The 22,397-nt window shown below is 35.6% G+C and overlaps 1 protein-coding gene and 1 pseudogene across 1 annotated transcript in view; one reads left to right on the forward strand and one right to left on the reverse strand.

Annotated features, from left to right (window-relative positions):
- Dlic (dynein light intermediate chain) overlaps positions 1-22,397 on the reverse strand; it is a 99,839-nt gene that overhangs the window by 41,893 nt on the left and 35,549 nt on the right. The window contains exons 3-6 of the mRNA XM_089097435.1: positions 13,205-13,321; positions 10,615-10,845; positions 5,989-6,179; positions 1,299-1,528 (exon numbers count right to left, since the gene is read on the reverse strand). Of these exons, the coding sequence (XP_088953561.1) occupies positions 1,299-1,528; positions 5,989-6,179; positions 10,615-10,845; positions 13,205-13,321 (769 nt within the window). The remainder of the gene's footprint in view (positions 1-1,298; positions 1,529-5,988; positions 6,180-10,614; positions 10,846-13,204; positions 13,322-22,397) is intronic.
- On the forward strand, positions 17,031-20,456 carry LOC148946549 (protein kinase C, brain isozyme pseudogene; annotated as a pseudogene).

The following is a 22,397-nucleotide window of genomic DNA, read 5'->3' on the forward strand; positions in this document are numbered from 1 at the left end:
TTGTCTTTTTTTAAGATATAGATGGTTGCATCAATCTCCACTTAACAGATTCAAACAATCATATTTCATTTTCACTATCTTTGGTACTTTAAGGAAGGTGAGAGTTGGCTTTATTTTTAATCCAGAATGATGAATTTAAAGTAAATATTAGCTTTTCCTCTTGTTTATTTTCTGTTTTAACATAAAATTTCGAAACAGCTCTGCTATTTTAAATTGAACAGAAAAAAATAACCACGGACAGAAAAAATGAAACCTGATTCTTTAAATCGGTTGAGTGGAAACTTACACAACCATATACGTCTTAAAAAAAAAAGAAGAGGAAAACCCGGGAACTCGATTCTTAATGAAAAACAACTCCATGCGCAGTCATGCAGTTTTAGTATCTAGCGGGCACCAAGTTTGAAAATAAGGAACGTGTTGATAAATCAGCAGAAAAAGAGCGAAAAAAATGTGTCATCACGCAGCTCTAGAAAGTGTAACTTTCCTGATTGATGTGACGAAAGACAAACGTCGGCACTTATTGGCAGTAGGCCACTTGGTAAAAACAAAATAAATTCAGAGATTGAAGAGCAAAAGTTAAGTAAGAATGTAACCCTTTTATCTTGTTACCAAATAGGAACTGGATAAAAATGTGTATAACATTGAATAGCTAAAATTCTAGGCTATGTGTTAATATGGTTATTGCTGGAATTATTCAAGTTTAAAGCTTCAAATTGTTATTTAATTGACTTACTTAAAACAACATATTATCAGAAGGACAAAAAAAAATCATTTTTTTATACTTATTCCTTTGCACATATGCACAGAATCTTTATTTCTTCTGATTCACTTTTTTTTTATTGTAATCACATTTATTACCTATTTTTTAGTATATAAGGACTTATCAAAACATAAGAATAAATCTTTGGAGTATTAGCCTAGTTTTATTTAGCGAGTTACTAACAAACTCGGAGTCAACAGAACAGACTGTCTATGTTTGAATTTTTACGAACAAAAAGCATCGTCAAATTTACCAAATTAGTTTACGCTTTTTTTTTCAAGATTCGGTGTGGCAACAATGGTGAAAATTGTGCAACCAAATTGTTTTTTTTATAAATTTTTAAAAGCCAAAAGAAAAATCGTTGAAAATACCGGTTTTCAGGTATAAATATACCTAAGATGTTTTCATTTTGATGTTTTTGGGGGATGTTCTTGATGTTTCATTTGATGTTCTTGGTACTTCAGCACCATGTTGGACTATGTTAAGTTGCAGAGGAACTGTATCTGATTAAAGAAAAAAATTTAAAAAAAAACCTTACATGAATACAGCATCTTTTTCTACAACTAAAGCTGGAGTTTTGAATGGCAGTCCATACATACGATGTACAATGTATTTATAAAGAACGTCACAGTTTTTGTCCTCTTTAACAGAGGTATAGCACAGTCCAGCACCATACTGAATGCAGAACCGCCTTACAGCAGCCTGCACGAAATCAAAGTGCTCCTCCTTATACTCCATTTCCTTCTCCAGTGTTGACATATAATCAGTCTGAAATTAAAACAACTATTGAATTCAACGTGAACAACAATATAGATTGTTTTGAAGGTTACTATTTGGCTATGAAGTTACAAGATCACTTACAAGATCTCTTAAGATTCTTCTTTTGGTTGATCGAAAGACTGAACTTTTTAGGGCACTATTGTATTTTCGTCAGTGTTTTTACGTTTAACGGTGAAAATAAATCAGCAAAAGTATTTAGTCAAATCTGGCAACGCTTTTAGACCGTCAAAATCAAACATTAACAAATCTGCTGATTCCCAACACACAACTTGGAACAAAGAGAACTTTCCTTCAAAGGAAATCTACGCGTTTTTATGCTGTTTACTGCCATATGTTTTAGCTTATTTTTGGCTAACGTTTCACCCACGTTTCTTTTTTTTAATTTTTCTTCTTTTTTTTATTTGAAATCCGCTACTAACAAAATTGCATATGAAGGTCTTCTACACTGTCTTAAGGACACTGTTTCGGCACTGACGGAAAGCTGTTCTGATGGAAGTAAAGAGCAAAGCTGAAACTTAAAAGAAACCAAAAATCACAACTTGGCCGTTTATGCCATAAACGGCCGTTTATGCCGTTATTCCGTTTATGCTATCTGTAAAACTGGTTCAATTAAACTTGCACGCGATATTTTGCTACATCCTATATGGCTATAGTCTATAAGACTAGCGCTCTACTGAAAACACAAGATCGACGCAAAAAACAGGATTAGGAACAGAAAAGTTCTTAAACAGTCTGCAGATCTAAAAAAAAACTCAAGCAAGCTCGGTTTTTAGTAAAGTGCTAGTTTTATAGAGTTCTACATGTGAAGAGAAACATTACGAATTATGTTTGAGAAATAATTTTGTTCGTTTTAAGTTTCCACTTTACTCTTTACTTCCATCAGAAAAGTTTGTTTTTAAGTAAATATTTGTTCGTTTTTAGGTTTTAAAAATATACACAATAAATCTTACAAAAGGATATTTTCTAGCTTGGGCGAAGTAACTAAAGAAGTCAACATGAGGTTTTGCTAAAACAGGGGATTAAATTACTTCATGCCTCTCTTAAACTTTCCCTAAAAAATATGCAATTTTGTCGCTTAAAGAGACTTGGGGGTACATTATCCCCAGATTTTTTCCCAATTGGAGAAAATCTGGCGGCATTCCACCACAAAATGTATCTAGTTCATTTTATCAGACGCCAGTTCAATAATTTTACTATTTGTGAGCTTTATTTTAATGAATGTCTTTACTATCTGTTTTCTCTCAATTTAAAAGAGATTTTTATGAAGAGTTTACATTGTTTCAATAAATAAAATATCAAATACATTTGGTATTTATATTTAAGAGCTCTTTTAGCTGTCATGAACTATGGTTAAATGATAGTCATAACGCTCTTTCATCTGATTTTTTCGTCGAAATCATCCTGGTATATTCCAAAGGGGGGATCACCCCCCCCCCGTATTGTTATTTGTAAAGGCGCACACAAAAATATCTGTCATAGCAATTATTTAATTTCTTTTTTTCCATTTACTGTAAATAAGGCTGATAATAATAAAAAAGAAGCACTTTTACCAAGTGTACACCGAATTTATTTGTATACATTCATTTGTTATATTATTTGTTTATAATTTGTTATATTATTATTATGTTTATACTATTTTATTCATTGACTTTTTAGATTACTTATTAAATGTTTAGTTAAATTGTTTAGTATTGTTTTGTATCAAAGGTTTTTTATTATTATCTGTCTAGTTATCTATATCTATAGCTTATATATTATCTATATCTATATATTAGATATCTATAAAAGCTATGGATGATTTTCAACCTTAAAAAGCTTCAGGAGCCAATAGGATATACCCTATAATGCTCCAGAAAGGATGGAAGGAAATAAAAACCAATTGTATTGGTATTGAAAAGAGAAACCTTGCTTTGGGCTATATCCCCCGTACCTGGCTCAAAACCAGAGGTGTTTTCATACCTAAACTACGGAAAGATGACTACTCAAACCACTGGTCTTATAGAAGGATTACGCTAACCTCCTTTCAACTGAAAGTGATGGAACGATTTATTCATTGATTTCTGATAGGTAATCTGGAGACCAAGAACACGATATTCGAAAACAAATGGAATATATATATATATATATATATATATATATATATATATATATATATATATATATATATATATATATATATATATATATATATATATATATATATATATATATATATATATATATATATATATATATATATATATATATATATATATATATATATATATATATATATATATATATTGACTAGATAGATATATTCCGAAATGGAATTCACATATGCTCATGAATCGACAGATTATCGTTCAGCTAAAGGTAATAAAAAAATCGAATACTGTTAAGAAAGGATGCACTCAGGGGGGAGGGGGTAATCTCCCCATATATGTGGTACCTGGTCATGAACCGCCTGCTGAGTTTATTAAAACAGCAAGTTGGATACAACCAGTCATATACAGACGAGTTGCTATCCATACTGAGAGGAGAATGTTAAGGACACTGTTTGAAATGCGACAGCCTAGGCTGGACAAAATCCAAATATGATCAAAAACTCTTAAGCCGCATTTATCATCTGACAAGAGTGAAGTAGAAGTATTAACAAAAAAAAGGAAATGACAAACTCCCTTTGCACTAAAAATATATGATCACCCATTATCCCTGAAAAAGCAGTTGAAATACCTAGGGGTCATAATCGATCACCAACTGACCTGGAAAGCTCATTGTCTTGAAAAGACACGGAACGCCACAGCTTCCCTGATTCAATGTCAACGAATGGTGAGAAAGAACTAGGGCTTGACTCCCAATAAGATCATGAGACTGTAATTAGACCGATTCTGTCATACGGAAGTGGTTTGAGTCAATTCAACTCGAATTGCGAGCCACACAACCCCCTTAATAAGATTGCAAAGGCTCGCATGCTTATTGATTACATCAGTATATCATGGAACCGCTAGAGCATCCATCGAGCTTATCTTGGGACTTCTACTCATAGAAAATTTTCTAGAGGAAGAAGCAGTAAAAAATGATGTTCGACTATAGATAAACGGTCAATGGGTCCAAAGACAGCAGATGCGAATCGTGAAAAGTAAAGACCATGTTGGCATCTGTAGCTCATTGCTTCAGTGCAAGGAGCTGCAGGTGCCTAAAGATAATACATTCCCAACAATAAAACCGGAGAGGCAATTCCAGATAGTTATCAAGGACAGAAAGGAAGTGGAGCAGGAGATAGAGCTGCTCAAGCAAAGTAACGCGATAATATGTTATACTGATGGTTCGCAGTTTGATGGAAAATCGAGGACAGGAATAGTAATATATCAGAACACTCCTGATGTGGACATGGAGGACATCAGTTATCACTCAAGGAGGACGTCAGTTATCAGGAAAATTTGCTACAGTTTTCACGCTGAAATGTTCGCAATAGAACGGGCAACTGGAAGACTGCTGGAAATGGGAGGTAAAGGAAAAGATATGTGTATCTTAACTGACAACCAAGCAGGCACAGAGGCTCTTCAGAATATAAAGAGCCGGCAAAATAGAGAATTGGAATGCTACGAAACCCTGAAAAGATTGGCATCCAAAGGAAACCAAATTACCCTAATGTGGGTCCCAGGGCACTCTGAAATATAGGGTAATGAGATGGCAGGTGAAGGAGCTAAGACTGGGACATCACTGAGATATTACGGCTCAGAATCTTTCATCCCGATTTCTCAGAGTTGCTGGAAGGCGGCAGTGAAGGGTTGGAGAAATGAGAGAGCGGAAAAAATAAGGATAGGAAGGTGAGCTGTGAGAAAATAAAGTAATTATTCCCGAAGTTCAACCCCAGCCTGACTAAACATTGTCAACAACTGAAAAGGTCCGAGACGAGAATGGTTACAGAAGCCATAACAGGAATTGGAAATTTGGGAAAAAACTTTCCCGAATAGGGAGGGATGAATTCCCATTATGCCAAAAATTCAAGATGGCCACTGTGGAAACAAGAAGACATGGGATAGAAGAATGTCCAGCTATGATTAGACACCGGCTTGAGATATTTCATAATATTATTGTTAAGCTGGACGACATAGTAAGGTAAGGGAGAAGTCTGACAGCTGGCAAGATATATGGTAAGGGTGGGGTGGCAAAACCCATAATTGCCCCCCCCCCCCCTCTTAAAAAAATGTTAAAGCGCCTCCCCTTAAATCAGTTTCCCGATATACTCCCCTTTTCTTAAAAGACTCCTGTCTTATGAGTTATTTTTTTATTAAGATGTTTTGAATTGTTCTAGTTTTGTTGGGTAAAACTGTGCTGACACGGATTCTAGTAATTAACTCCTGTTAAAACAAAGTTAAAGCGCCCCCTCTTATATCCGTGTTTCCGGGTATACCCCCTTTTCTTGATAGACTCTTGACTTTTGAGCAACTCTTTGTGCTTACCTTTGTTACAACTACAACTAAATCAACTCCTAAATTCCTAGTAAGAACACCATCAGGCAGTGGAGGTTGTTCCAGATCTTCTGTTGAATCCGTCATTCCGGAATTCGGATTCAGACGCTGACTTCGTCTCATTACAAGTGCATTGTCTATTTCGTCTCCTGGCTCTATATAGTTCTGCCAGCGTCTACTGCCTGAAATAATTAAATAATTATTATTAATATTATTGTAAGTTATTAATTATTATTAATATAAAATAAATAATTTCGGAGACCACACTGCCTTTCCATGATGATAAATAAAAGTTCAAATAGGGATAAAATCCTTTTAATAGACAGTGATGATGATAACAGTGATAGAAATTCACAAAAATACAAGATATTTTGGTCACATATACAGTGACCGTCATCAGTAGTAAAACATCAGTAAAACATCGTCATCAGTAGTCAGTTTTACTACTGATGACGATGATTTACTGATGTTTCACTACTGATGACGGTCACTGTATATGTGACCGAAATATCTGGTATTTTTGTGAATTTCTATCACTGTTATCATCATCGATGTCTATTAAAAGGATTTTATCCCTATTTGAACTTTTATTTATCGTAATATAAAATAACTATTATAAGGCGAAAAACCCTTTCTGGACATTATACCTTGAATATGCAAAAGAAGATGATGTGGCTAGATGAGTGTAACTTCCTTGGATCAACTAGCCACACCCATTCAATTTATTCAATAATTTATTATTTCAATTGGAATTCAAGAGATTTTCCGGGATTTGCTGGAAAATCTGGATTAATCCTGGAAAATCTCTGGAAGTCTCTTTTATATACCTAACAGGAGTAAATAGAAAATAGGAGAAATAGGGACATGTGAGGATTTGACCTAAGATAATATAAGGTTCCTCTACAAATCACAGAGAAAGAGAGTTTAGTATTCTGTACTTCTGGGTTAAAAATTCTGCTTTAATTCCATTGGTTTATTTTCGTAACGTAATTTGATTAGCCAATCACCTTATTCCTACGGTTTCTCTTTGATGCATATTCATGGTGTGTCAGAATTAAGGCAAATTTAGAGCTATTTTTGAGGCTATATTTTGCTTAATTATGACCCAAAATAAATACGAAAAAATATAGCACACTGTGGAGTAATGGATCAAAATAACAATAAATGCAAATTCTGCACAATCACAATATGTCAAATTCTGAGCCGGTAAAAAGAACGCAAGACATTTTTGGTTCTTTTGTAAAAATTTTTATGTCTTTAAAAAGGTAAAAACAATTCTGGAGTGGTAACACGTTTTTGAAAGAGAGTTCTCTGCTCGTCTGCCTATTATATACTTTAAGTACTTTAAATACTAAAGAAAGTATACAAAAAGTGATGATTCCTTATAATACGCTGAAAAGAAAGTCAAGTAGGATTTAAATACAAACGAAAGCGAGGTAAGAGAGAGAAGTGAAAGGGAATAAAGATAAAGAGAGTAAGGTATAAGCTCTCCCCAAGTAAAACTAGGTTAATTAGATCTAATTTATTACTACTCTGAACTTAAACTTGAGCAATTTTTTTATTGATTAATACCTTATCAAGTAGTAGGTTCTAAGGCTTGCACTCTCGCAATGCCAATGCTTATTACTTTAAAGGTTAGAATGCTCTAAAATTTTGTTTATAGCTGATTACAAAAATTTAAAGATTAAATAAACTAATTTTATCTCAATTCAACAAAAGTATCATTTTTGGGGGATTTACCATTCAGTTTTTTTAGTTATTTCTAGTTGCTCCTGATGGAGGGATACGCGTGCCCTTTAAAGCCACATTAAAATCCCTGCCCAAAGAAGCATGACCCCAATCTTACTTTAACCGAGGCTCAGTTTCTTATAAGTTACCTTGTAACACTTTTCGCTGGACAATCGACACATGAATTGGAAGTCTAAAAGCAAGTCAGCTTTTATTCACAACCATCCTTTTTTCTCAAGCTTAGAAAGTTTCAGCGACCGGTTCAATTTATTCCCGTTTATTTCATTCGGTTATCAAGCGATCAAGAAATTTCTGTGAAGTCCAAAATGTGTTATATACCTTTCCTTCACTGGCAGAAATAGTTGAAGAACAGAGCTTTAGATATTAATTTTTTTTCTGTATCTTGGATGCCTTGTAAAAAAAAAGAAGAAAAAAATCCTCATAGAAACAAACAGCAATTAATACTGAACTCCCCATGCGTTCTCAAAGATCGTTTTGGGGCCTCTGTCTTTCATCAGACTGTTGATGAAATCTCTTTACGAAATCCTATATTCTGCCACGCAAATAACTGTCTGTCTATCTCTTTGTGAGCGACTTCTAGGGTGAAAACCGTACCCCTGAATACGATCTATGGAAGATGTGTGCCTTCCATGCGGAGGGTGTGTTCTAGCCATTTAAATTGTGTCAGTTCTATTATGTCAAGGATAGTCTCTTTGACCTTGAGACATGGGTTATTCGAAAGGTCATCCCCCAGCTCCAGTACAATAAATACAATCGCCAAAACTACGTCTCGGAGATTATATCGTGGTATTTCATACCAAAAATGGGTCATAGTGAGTTTGTTTCCAATACAGTGAGGCTCCACTGATCGGTTTTAAGAGTCTAGGATTCACTAGCACATGACAATTAGATTAGCCATGACCAATGTCACAAAGCAGTGTGACTGTACTCACAGTAACAGTCACTATGACTCAATGAGACTAATATCACAAGGCTCGGTGCTCTTCCTCTAAATTGGCATTAGCGCTTTAAAACTGAAGTAAACTGTCTTAAACTTTTAAACTGGCTAGGCAACTGGAGTTCACAATTGCCAGCCATCTCATAATGTCTTTGGAGTGGATACTGTTACGGGTAAGGTAGATTAATTCCTCTGCCAATCCATATTATCACTTCCAATATGGAGACGGAGATTTTCCCGGGAATCAGGCTAATATGAAGAATACAATGCTCTCGTTTTCGAGGCATTGATGGTCATTACAAAGAGGCAGGTGGGGGGATCAGTATTGCCATAATAGGATTGAAGATTTAAAAGGAAACCAGCAATTTGTTCGCGATGTCCGATGATATTTCGAAGCTTCCAATAAGACCTTCTTCAGTTATAATATGGCTTCTAAATTTCGTGCAAATATATCTGACCAAGGAGACCAAATTGGGCCGGATGTTAAAGTATAGAAGAATGTACCTTAGACCTTAACTGCAGATGAAGTCAAACACCACATTTGAAGTCAATACAGAGGTAGTAGATACTGCGACGAATTTTGAGGTAATTTTATTATGATTTGACGAAATATCTATATTTTATGAACAGCCGTCAACCTCTTTGGAGGAAAACTAGCTTAGTATTCAGGATGATTGCTAAAGGTATGGCTAGTATGTACCCAAGCATGACGGTTGCGAGAATTTTAGCAACCCAAGAGTCAAAAATCCGAAACTTATTTTTATTTTTCCGGACTCCAGTAAAACTGATGTCTTATATCATAGCGACTTTTGGATTATTCGACAACTGAGGGAAGGTCACTATTTATTGTAAACATCAAATACAAAAATGGATAAAGATCCTCCTAAGCCACTGATGGGGCAAAGGGCGTCAAAAAGATTTTACAGTTGCTGGGTCTGTTTTTACAGGGAGAAGCAGCAACCTTGTCGCCCAACCTTGCCACAGCCAAGATCGATTCATGGGCCATGTATTGCCAAGCAGAGCATCAATTCAATGTGCTACCAAATGGTTAAACATTAAATATAACAATAAAATAGAATAACGCCCCATACAATAGAGTCTTCAAATTGACAAAGACTTGAGTAAAATAAGAAAGAAAGAGATGTAATCTGTAAGAGATAACAACAAATACTTATCTGGCCTCATGCCCGCTGAAACACTTAAGGACAAATAACAACACGTGTTGTAAATAACAACTAGGTAAATAACAACACGATCACGTGCACTCCAGTGTAAACAAAGTTTGGTTACACATCCCTCAAAGGTGTGCCGCTTTTCACTATCACTGTCTCTTTTTGATCTCTGCATTACAATTTTAGATGTTTTTTTTTTGAAATACCAGAATTGTTTGTTTACATGAGATTACTTAACCTAACTTACCCTGTGTTTTCTGGGGTTATCGGGTGTAACTGATCCGACAACAAATCCAGATCATGCTAAGTAGCAATCCTCCTATTCTCTTATGTCATTTACATCCCATGAACCGCCGAGGATAAGTAATCCGGCTTTTCAGATACATAATTTTGATATGCTTGAGTGCAACAATAGAGTTTGAGCAAAAGGAAAATTCACTTTTAAATAATTAACCTTACATAAAAATAACATAAACATTACACAACACAAACAAAAAGGTACACAAATCACAAAAATCTACCTCTGTGATCCATTGCCAACCTCAGAAATCGTACTAAATTTGTAATACTTGCAAAACATTCATCCCTCAGTACATTCACCAGCCATCTCTCATCAAACTCACACTTTCCATAACTTCATTTCTCAACTCACTGAATCGTACACACTCATAACTATGTTAAGCCTCGAGCACAGAGCTAGTGGTTGAGTATGGAGTTGGTAAATTCGCTCCGAAAAAGCTACTAAGCTTCTCGACTTACATTTATTTTGTAAATCCCTCATAGTTTCTGCAGATATAGATAGCTTATCAATTTGATCCTGTAGAATTGTTGCCCAAGAGCGAAGCTGGTCGAGAATTGCCCAGGGCGTGGTCATTGCTAGAGTCAGCATTACCATCGTGTCGTTAATTGTTCGTTCGTTTAAAGCATAGGATAAAAGGTGGGAATGTGAAGGGTCGCCATCAAGCAGCCATACCGATAATTGGGTGTGGTCTAAAATAGAATTCTCAAATATAAAGAAAAGAAAAAAGAAAAATAGAAAATACGATAGAAATTGTAATGTTTATTTTTAAACAAATGAAAATGAAAAAAAAATACACATATATAGACAGAGAGAGCGCAAAAGAGAGAAAGAGACAAGAGAGAGAGAGAGAGAGAGAGAGAGAGAGAGAGAGAGAGAGAGAGAGAGAGAGAGAGAGAGAGAGAGAGAGAGAGAGAGAGAGAGAGAGAGAGAGAGAGAGAATGAAAGAAAGAGAGGGAGAGATATTCAGTCGGGCAGATTTAGTCCGAATATTTCAAATTTACCTCTTAGGGAAGGGGGCAGTAACCAAACTCTTGTTTGTAATGATTTTTATTCGTTTTAAGCTTGGTTTGCATATTAAATTTAAGTTTTACTCGTTTTAAGATTTTTTTTTTGCTATGATTGTTTATTTAATTTCAGTTCGTTTTGGGTTTCACTTATTCTTTAATAGTAATTTCTTATCATTTTGAGTTTGAATTATTATAAAAAATTATTTCTGCTGGTCTTAAGTGTAACAAGGCCTTTACTTTCCTTTAAAAAACTTCTTTTTCGGGAAGTTTTTTTTTTTTAATTAATACCAGGATAAATTCTTTTTGTAAACGTACAACATTTTTCAACTACTAAGGTTTTAACTAGTTTACAAACAGCAGAGGATGCAGGCTTTTAGGCTGAAGCCAAAGACACTTTTGGTCCACCACAGAATACTATGTATTGGGGAACAATAATGGTATTTTAAAATAGGCCTAGATTTGAAAATTCTAAAGCGAACTATTCTACCATCGGTCTATCAAAGCCTTAACCAAAACAGGACCGACAGCGTAAACAGCATCAATACACCAGCTAAGACTTAGATTCGCACGAAGGAGGGATACAATCTTTGTAGGGAACTAAACTATGGGATGTCTTCTCTAGCCGTTACGTAGCCCAAAAGTATGCATTATTACAAAAATGTTCACATTTCAGAGGTGGGAGGGGTATAATACGAGGAATCCTCAGGACACAATCGTGCATACCATTGTGCATTCACACAAATTTAAACCTGACACTGCAAAAACAACTAATCCAAAAATATAAATGGACGTAGAGGAAGTTTGACTTGGAAACCATCATTCCTCGCCGCCGTCTCTCTGGTTCGGACATGCCTGATAACTCCTTTGTTTCTAGGGCACTTCGTTGCAACCCAGGCTGGAAAAAACGGTGAGGAGACCAGTCAAAATCCTGACAAACACAATCAAATCTGCCCTTGAATCAATTGATGGGTTTAGACGACACGGGCGCCGATGGGACCCCTCCTGGCTTGAAATCATTGCCACTTTGACCCTTGACAACGCCGAGTAGAATGCGACCGTCTGCCACCTCCTAGAGCCAGGGAGACCTACAAAGCTTCTGCCCCGGTTTAATTCCGTAATGGACGTAGACAGCAGTCGTAAAGCAAAGTTTGCAGGATTTAATTCTAAGCCGAAAATTGACTGTGACCCCCCCCCCTCCCTCCCCGCCCAAACACGATCCTGTAAAATAAACTCAAGATTAGACATATGTATCTCAGCATAACCCCTTACTAATTGCAGAACACCATGTTTGGTTAATAGTGTTTTTTTTACCATGAGTCCGTAACCTAACATTATAAGTGTTAGTATTTTTTCTTCATCAAATTTTTTTTTTTTTTTTTTTGCTTATTAACATAATTATTTTTATAAGTGAAAAAAAACAACACAAAATAGATCCAAAAGTATTGGTTTGTTTAAATACTTCTTCCGCAATAATTTTGCTGAAAGGTTTATCTTGTATTCAAGAGCTGTATTCCAGATTTGATATTAGGTCATACCCTATGTAAAAGGAAGAGATATTTGCTTTTTATCCTTCTCATATTTCCAAAAAAAAATTACTTTTGGAACACAAATAAGCTAAAGACATGGAAAGCAAATTCAGAATTCAGAACTGTATCAAAAATGGCACAATGGAAATCATATCTAATTACATAGAAAATTGTATCTGTTATTAGGCTAATGGAGTTAGTTTCAAATTATTTACAAGTTATGCTAATTCCTGGTCACGAAGAAGGTATGTCCAACGTTATGGCTCACAACAACTACAACTATTGCTAAAAAGTAATTGCAGCACTATGCTACTAGATGCTAAGTACAACTGCACATGCTACTTTTCTACCCCACTCAATTCAGAGCTTCAGTGTTTACTCAAAACCTAGGGATATGGTTGCTGTTGACTAGGTTATAGCTTCTTGACTGATGCAACTTCTTAAGGTTAAAACTGTGCACGATCACATTTCTCTTCAGATGAACTCGTGAAAGTTAACCTGACATCACATCTTACCATCCCTATATTCATCCCGGACATCTATATAAGTATATTCAAGGCCACTTCCTTTTTTTGGATCGTCAACACCTTGCAACTTGGCTATTAATGTGGTCTTCCCTGACTCAGTATCACCTTGAACAAATTAAAAATTGGTTAATGGTACTTTTATTAAGAGGCCAACTATATAACTTAACATTATGAGAAACAAACAATTTAACAACATAGAATATATATATATATATATATATATATATATATATATATATATATATATATATATATATATATATATATATATATATATATATATATATATATATATATATATATATATATATATATATATATATATATGCCGGGACGATTCCAAGAATATTTATAATCCCCCCCCCTCTTTTTTACAACTTACAAGACTGAAGGTAGCCATATTACATAATTATGTTAGTATTAGACATAATTCTAACGCAATGGTTGACTGTAAATCATTTGCTGTCTTCAAATCAGGCTTAAACTAATAACGACAAACATCTCAAAGTTAATCACGTGTCAGAAAGTTAAACTTCGATTTCACCACGAGTACAGATATGAACATCATAAAGAAAAACAATGGCCCCTCTAAAGGGCTGTATTGTTTCCTTTGCTGAAATGGGCGTTTTTTCTTGGGCTATATCAATGATTTATGTTCCCCACCTTTGGTATTATATTCAGCCACTGTAATTAATTCTAACTATAATTTAAATGTATTCCAAATCTGAGTTAAAATAACCAACGGAAGGGGGGGGGGCAAATCTCCGTTTAAGGATGAGCAATTTGTAAAATAGTTCACTATAATAGGTTTTCCATTGTTAGAGATATGGGTCCTAACACATTTTTGTACTGGTCTTTTGTGCCATTTCCTGAATTAGGGTCCCCAGCACAGGTTCAATTAATATACATAAATGCCAGAAGTTTCGTAAAAATTGCTTACTCTCTTCTGTAGCACTTTATCAATGAAAAAAAATTTCTGTTTAGCAGCTTAATAATAATAAGTCAAATAGGAACTGGGAGAGAACCTTGGGGTAGGTAGACCCCGAAAACTTGAGCCTTCTGCAATTTTTCATCCAATATATGTAATTTTGACGAATATGCAATATATGCAAATTATATAGATCCAAGGGCATCGTGGTTTGGGGATGTTCAACTGGCCAAAAAGCAACATGTGGACACTAGTATTGCTATTAAATAAAAAAAAAAAACATTTTTTTAAACTGAAAGTAAGGAGCTACATTAAAACTTAGAACGAACAGAAATTATTCTGTTATGAAAGGGGTTGTCCCTCCTCAACGCCTTGCTCTTTACGCTATAAAGTTTTTATTGCTTTGAAAAATACAGTTGTGAGAGAGTCAAACTTTAGCGTAAAGAGCGAGGCGTTGAGGAGGGGACAGCCCCTTTCATATACAGAATAATTTCTGTTCGTTTCAAGTTTTAATGTCGCTCCTTCTTTCAGTTAAAAAAAACTTGTTTTTTTTTTTTCTGAACGTTTTTTAATTAATGCAGGTTTTGATTTTGGCTCACCGTATATGAATATTTAAAACAAAATTTGCATATTAATTTTACTTTTTTTTGGTTAAATGGCTTTCTCGAAAGCTGTTTAATTTTATTTACAAACGTTTTTATTAGTAATAAATGTACGTAACTTACGAATTAACTTACGTAACGAACATCTATGTTCATATATTTTTAATACGTATATTAGGGGATTCACCCCCTAGTCAATACCTCGCTCTTAAAGCTAAAGTTCGAATTTTGTTCCGATTCTTTAAAAATTACCAAAGGCCGTTAATTAGAATAAATAGCTTTTATGAAAGTATCAAAGAAATTTTAGCGCAAAGAGCGAGGCATTGACTAGGGGGCGAACCCAATCATATACGTAACAATTTCTGTCCGTTTTAATTTTTGATGTTGCTCCTTACTTTCAGTTGAAAAACTTTTTTTAATTTAATTTCTGATCGTTTTTTTTTAACAAAGCTGGGAAATCCGGCACCCCCTTTATAGCAATGTCCCTTCACCCATGAAAACCTCCTCCATAGAAAGATCCTCCCACGTAGTCCCGACCCCCCCCCCCCCCTACCAGAAAAAAATCCCCCCTGAAAACGTCTGTATACTTCCCAATTCATAAAAAATCTATAAAAATTCAAAATTCTTAACTTGCAGCCCTTCCCCCTAGGACTGTGGGGGATTCAGTCATCCTCTAAGACATAGTTAATATATTTTCGACCAGGCTGAACAAAATGGCTATCTCAAAATTTTGATCGGGTGAATTTGGGAAAAAATGAGCGTGGGAGGGGGCCTTGTTGCCCTCGATTTTGTTGGGTCACTTAAAAAGGGTACAATAACTTTTAATTTCCGTCCGAATGAGCCCTCCCACAATATTCTAGGACCACTGGGTTGATACGATCACCCCTGGAAAAAAAAAAATAAACACGCATCTGTGATATTTCTTCTGGCAAAAAATACAAAATACCGCGTTTTTTCAGATAAGAGCTGAAAACCTCTACAGTACGGTCATCTGATACGCTGAATCAGATGGTGTGATTTTCTTTAAGGTTCTATGACTTTTAGGGGGTGTTTCCCCCTTTTTCGAAAATCAGGCAAACTTTCTCAGGCTCCGGTTTTTTAGAGTTTCGGTTACTATTGAGCCGGGTTGCTCCTTACTTACAGTTCGTTACCACGAACTGTTGGATTAAAACTGTAGCTAGTACTGCTACTATAATAGCAACACTACAACTGCTGCTATTGCTCCTACTACTACCACTACTACTATGATACAAATACTGTTGAGACGAAGGGCGATTTTAAGACGAAGGCGATTTTAATCTAAATCAAAACACACTATGTTCACGCAGATTGTCAAAAGGCCGTATCTCAGGGATTGATGAGGGAATTAAGTAGTAACTTTCAAGAAATGCTTAAAGGAGTAGATCAATTGACCTAAGGCAATATGTGCACGCTACTACAAATACTTCATTGTAGTATTTGGTTTCGTTTATTTATTGATGGGTATTTTTTTTTTACGCTTGGAAAACCATTTACTTTTATTTCTGCTCATTTTTGGTTTAATCTAGCTTTTTACTTTTCTTTGAAAAACTTAATTCATGAAAAACTTTTATGGATTTATGGAATCCATTTTATGGATTTTGTAGAAAGTAGCCAATGATGCCCAGTCAAAGCTCTCATTTAGGAGTTACAAAGGTACCGTGCCTGATCTGTACTATTGTGCAAGAGGGTAGGATCCGACCATGACGTGTTGGCTTACCAAGGCCATATTCAGACTCTTTGTTCAGGGGGAGGGGTCACTACCAAAATAATCAAAAAGTAAAGGTTTACCTCCCATGGACTTTGTCTAATGGTCTCAAGTAAGTTGTTTTTTTTTACTTGCACCTGTCCAGCCCATTTACTAGTTCGAGAAATATGTTTTTTTGTGTTTCAGCAGAAGAATTTCTTTACATGTTTGACAACAGTTAAACAGTCAAAGAAATATTTTGGGAGGGAAGGAGCTTAGACCATTGAACCCAAACCCCCTCAGAAGACGTCATCTGTGACGCCAACTAGCAGTTTACATTTACAGTTAATACCGAATAGAAAAGCTATTGATTTTACATGACGTCAGCACAAATGAATTTTCTCAATTGATGGATAAAATGGAAAATAGTGTTGGTTGACGTCATCACAAGTGTACCTATACTGGCTACATAAATGACGTCACCTCTTGCATATAAAAGACTGTTTCCAGTGATTTTCATATCATTTAACAAGTTAGTGCAAAGAAGATAACAAGTTAGTGCAAAGCAAACAATATATCATGCCAAATACAGTTCTTAGCAAAGTTGAAAGTTTTGGGAGGGAAAAAGGTATATGGTGCCCAGTAGGAGAGAAGAGAGCAGTGATGAAGAAGGTGAATATCGTTATACCTACTGGAATTTCTAAGGTAGGACCTAATGCTAAAAAAGTGGACTTGAAAGATGACAATTCAGGTCAGATGGACAAAAAGGACACCATTGTTTCGAAAATTGAAAAGACAACTGGTCATAAAGACATTGATCCGTTCAAAAAACTAGACAATGAGATCGCCACAATTGCCAAAATGCTATTTATGTTTTATAGATCTACAGAAGTGAAGAAAAGGTTCAAATTACGAAAGGAAATAACGGATTCTATACGACAGACAAGCTCACTTTCAGAAAAATTGAAAAGATACCAAAGCCAAATTGAAAAACGTGATTTAGATGGAATCTTGTCCAGCTTTAATTTCCAAATGATCAAATTGCGTTCAACCCTCGACAACTTGGAAAAAGAAGTGGATCTGGCAGAAAGGAATGGCGCATCAGAAAAGAAAAGCGTTATCATTTTAAATGGTCACAAGTTTAAATCTAATTACAAATGTTTTCGCGATTTTTCCAAGGATTTTAATTTTTTACAGGTCATTGGTAAAGGAGGCTTCGGGAAAGTTCTTTTAAAAGAAAGGAAAGGAACTGAAGAGCTTTATGCAGTGAAAACCTACAAGAAGATTATGAAAAAGTAGATTTGGAAGATTTAGTTGAAGTTGCTATGGCAGAGAAAAATGTCCTATCATTGCCCTCTAAACCCCATTTCCTAGTTGAGCTGTATTCCTGCTTCCAGACTGAGGATCGATTATATTTCATTATGGAATATTTTCTTTTTATTTTATTTATTTATTACCCGTCAAAAAAAGGTACAAAAGACGGAATATCACTAAAAGAGAAAAAAACACACACAAAAAATAAATTACAAGACATTACACATAATCGAACAAATTACAAAGACGAGAAACAAAAACACAATTATACACCGAACTGCAGGTACATAAGGAATTTTACTTTTTAAACTCCCAAGTACTGAAGAAACATAAGTAATATTATTGAAAACTTCAATTCAACTAACCTAACCTACAGATAAATACTTTATAACTACAATTCATAATCAAAGGACTCAATCAGCTAGTCTAAATATAATACGAGATGGTAAAAAGACTAAATATGACAAGAGATATGCAAACAAAATTAAATGGACAGTGATTTACTGCCTTAGCAAACGGTACCAAGGGTGGGAAGAGACTTTCTCGTTGTACCGTTTAATTCGTTCAATTATAGCTACCGTCGGGTCCGCAATTTTAAAATTTTTAACAGGGCACGAATTTCTTGTCCACGGCGGGAGCCACAACAAGAACTTCGCATGCTTAAAAAACGTGGATCTGAGCTTTCTTTTCTCTGGCTCGGGAAAAATTCTCCAAAACGGGCTTATATACAGGAAATGGGGAAGGGATACTGCGTTATAAAGTCGAGCCAGAATTAAACGGTTGAAACGAATTTTAGATGAGACTACTCTACTGTAAGCAAATGCCAGGCGTTTACGGAGATGATCAATAAGAAGGGAGCGGGTAGTTTTTAGATCCTTTCTAATTGGTAAACCAAGGTATATAATTTTCGAGACAGGGGCTACAGACAGTTCTCCCAGCCTCAGAGACGAGACCTCTTCTTGGTGCCAGTTGAACAGAAGAATATCCGACTTCTGTGGGTTAAATTCAAGACCAATGCGACTGTAATTTGATTATAGTGTGGAGAAAGTGGTCTCTGTACCTGCGACTGTGCGGCTGGGGTTCAGAATGTCATCGGCGTAAGCTATCATTGTAACGTCTATGTCACGAGCTATGCATGTTGTCTCGATAGTAGACTGTGGTTCAATAATGAAATTATCAAAGGTACAAGGAGATGTGACTGATCCTTGTCGATCACCCTTTTTTACCGGGACCATAGGATTTCCTCGATAATACAGCAGCACGTCTGGTGCATATTTAATGAGGGATCAACCATGGCCAGGAAGTAGGAGTTCAACCTGTAGGTGGTCGTACTTATCTTTAATGGGTAGTGGGATGACCTTCTGTACACCTCTCTTTCCCATATCCAGAATGAGTTGGTCATGGAAAAGTGAGTCATAGGCACGGCAGACGTCATGTAGACCTATAACAATGGACTCTTTTGATTCATTAGCGTCAATCAAGACTGAAGCCAAAGCAGAAATGGCGTGGCCGCAACCAAGACCCCTCTGGAACCCAAACTGGGAAGGGGGAGTCCAGCATTTTTCCTGGATTTCATTAATGACCAAAAGTTCGAAGATTTTGCAAAGAGTTGGTGCTACTGGGATCGGTCTGAACGAAGCACATTCCGAAGTACTTTTTCCTTTCTTCAGGACTAGCCTAAGTGACCCAGTACTGAATGTCGATGGTACGAGTCCAGTAGTGAAGATCATCTGAAAGAGAAGAGTTAGGTGCCCCATGAAAGTTGGGCTGCAATGGCTAAGGTGAAGGGCGGATACACGGTCAATGCCAGCCGACTTCTCATTTTTCAACCGTCGGGCCGTGGAAGAAACCTGTGATTGGGTAACTATGAAATCTGTATCTGGAATTGATGAGAGGACGAATGAAAGCTTTTCTTGAACAGAAATGTTAAGTGGTGAAATGATATGTTAGTGGTGGAGTCTGAATCTTGCGTTTCAGATTTTACAGAGCGGTAAATTCAAGGAGCCAGTTGCGACTTTTTATGCAGCTGAAATTGCTATCGCTTTGTTCTTCCTTCATTCCCAAGGAATCATCTACCGAGACTTAAAGCTGGATAATGTGTTAGTGGATCAAGACGGCCATATTAAAATTGCAGATTTCGGAATGTGCAAGCTTGGCATTCAAGTATATAAAAAAAACCCGACTCAATGAGCGGTACTCCTTATTTCCTTACACCAGAGATGATACTACAAAAGCCGTGTGATAAATCTGTAGACTGGTGAGCGTATGGAGTTCTTCTATTTCAAATGCTTACAGGAACACTACCTTTCAGGGGCGAAACTCTATTAGAACTTTTTTCTGCAATCGTTAAGCAAAGTATCTCCTTTCATGTCAAAAGAAGCCAAAGATGCTTGCGAAGGGTTCCTCACAAAAGATCCAAATAAAAGACTTGGCTGTGGGCCAAAAGGAAAAGATGACATAAGAACTAATCTTTTATTCCAAGATATTGATTGGTCAAAAATTGAAACTAGGCATTTCGAACCGCTTTTCAAACCAAGAGTTGGTGATAAGAAAAAGGCAGAGAACTTCGATAAAAGCTTTAAAAAGGAGAAGCCAAATTTAACTGCTTTAAGTGAGTCGGAAAATCGTATGGTACAGCAGCTTAGCGGTGATGAATTTGAGGAATTCGATTATGTTAATCCTAACTATTAGATTGAATTTTTTAGACATTGTAGTGAAGTGACAGGGGCATATCTCAAGAGTGAATTTCTGTGAAATGAATTAGTTGAAATTAAATGTTTTTTTCTTTTATTTGTGTTGAAAGGTATTAAATAAATATACAAAGAACCAAAATGTTTTAAATTATACAAACAATAAGTAGTACAAAGAAAAAGATGCGTTAGAAGGTCAGATGTAAGATGCTTCAAAGGAGTAAGTTTTTTGGTAAAACTCAAGTCAGTTCTTTGGTGCCTAGGTTTGGCCTTATCAGAGGCGTAAAAAAAAAATGCGTATAAACACATTTTTGATGCGTCCATAAGTTTTTTGCTCCCCCCCCCCCCCCAACCTACGAACTAAAATACTGGAGTCACCCGATAGCCATGTTTATAGGATTTATTTCCGCTGACACTTGGAGCCAATTATTAAATTAGCTTACGACCTCAGCTTAATTTAGGGAAAGGTTTATCTTGTCCTTTTCTTCTTTTATTGTACTTTTAACACGGGGTAAAACTACCAATTTTTGGCTGCAAGAGCATCAGACATCCTCCAGTTATATACATATCATTATCTTAGATCCCACTTGGCTGGTAAATTTTAGAACAATTTTTCGCTAATTTATTCACATGGTAGTTGCCCGTAATAGTGGGTAACATTCAGAAAGTCGATTAAAAATTAAAATGTCTAGTGCCCTTTTTAAGAGCCAAGAGTGAATCGAGGACAGCTAGCCCCCCTCCCACGCCAATCAATTCCCTAAACAGATCGAATCAAAATTTCGAGATATCCACTTTGTTTGGCATATTTAAAAAGTCCAGTTATTATGTCTCTTGGGATATCTCCCCCCCCCCTGGGATATCAAATTAGAAAATTAGTAGTAGTAGTAGCAGTTCTATTACTATTACTACTGCTACTTCTACTACTACTACTTCTGCTACTGCTACTACTACTACCACTGCTATTACTACTTGTAAAGTTAGGAGTATTAAGGTGAAATTTTCAGGAAATGTTGAAGGGAGGTTGAAACAAATTAAAATTTACTATGTCCATACAGGTTGCGAAAATAAAGTGTCAGCAATGTCAAAGGAACTACCTAAGGCTAGAAACCGCTTGAAATTTTCAAGGTTTGATGAAGGAGATGTTGATAAATAAAAAATGGTACTATCTGCAAACTATTGCTACTATTCTACTAATGTTACTACTACTGCTGAGGCTAAGAGTATATTGAGGTGAAACTTTCAGGGAATGTTTAGAGAGGTCTAGATGTAACCAAAAGTTACTACATGCTGCTACTACTATACTTCTACGACTACTATCACTACTACTATCACTACTACTATCACTAAAGCTAAGGTTTTTAAGGAGGAAATTTCGTGGTATTTTGAAGGGATGTTACACTAAATCACAACACATGAAGTGCATGTATGCTGTCAAATATACGTGTATAGATATATACAGAAACTACCGTACAGGAGAGGATAACACCAAAGGTAGGGCTAACAACCTACCTGTGGTGCCTAAAGACCAGAACATAATTTGCATTTTAATGAAAACAAAATACATTTAAAACATTTTTTTTATAACTTTATTAATCCAAAATTATTCAGACTGTCAGGAATGAGAATTTTATATATATACATATTTGCATATGTATATTCAATTATCTCTTTTTTTACAATACCGAGAGGTACCATTTGTAAAATCCGTAAGACCGCAAAATGGATCTCTCCATGGAAAGATCCTCCCACTTAAGGACCCCCACCAGAAAATCCCCCCCCGTAAATATCTTTATATTTTATATATATATATATATATATACATACATATATATATATATATATATATATATATATATATATATATATATATATATATATATATTTCTTTCTCTTATTAAAATGTTTTCGTTTAAAACTTATGATTTAATTTGAAGCAATCGAT

The sequence above is a fragment of the Artemia sp. Qi Xiang Cuo genome, chromosome 11 (genome assembly GCF_049724085.1).
Source record: "Artemia sp. Qi Xiang Cuo chromosome 11, ASM4972408v1, whole genome shotgun sequence".
Lineage (NCBI taxonomy): Eukaryota > Metazoa > Arthropoda > Branchiopoda > Anostraca > Artemiidae > Artemia > Artemia sp. Qi Xiang Cuo.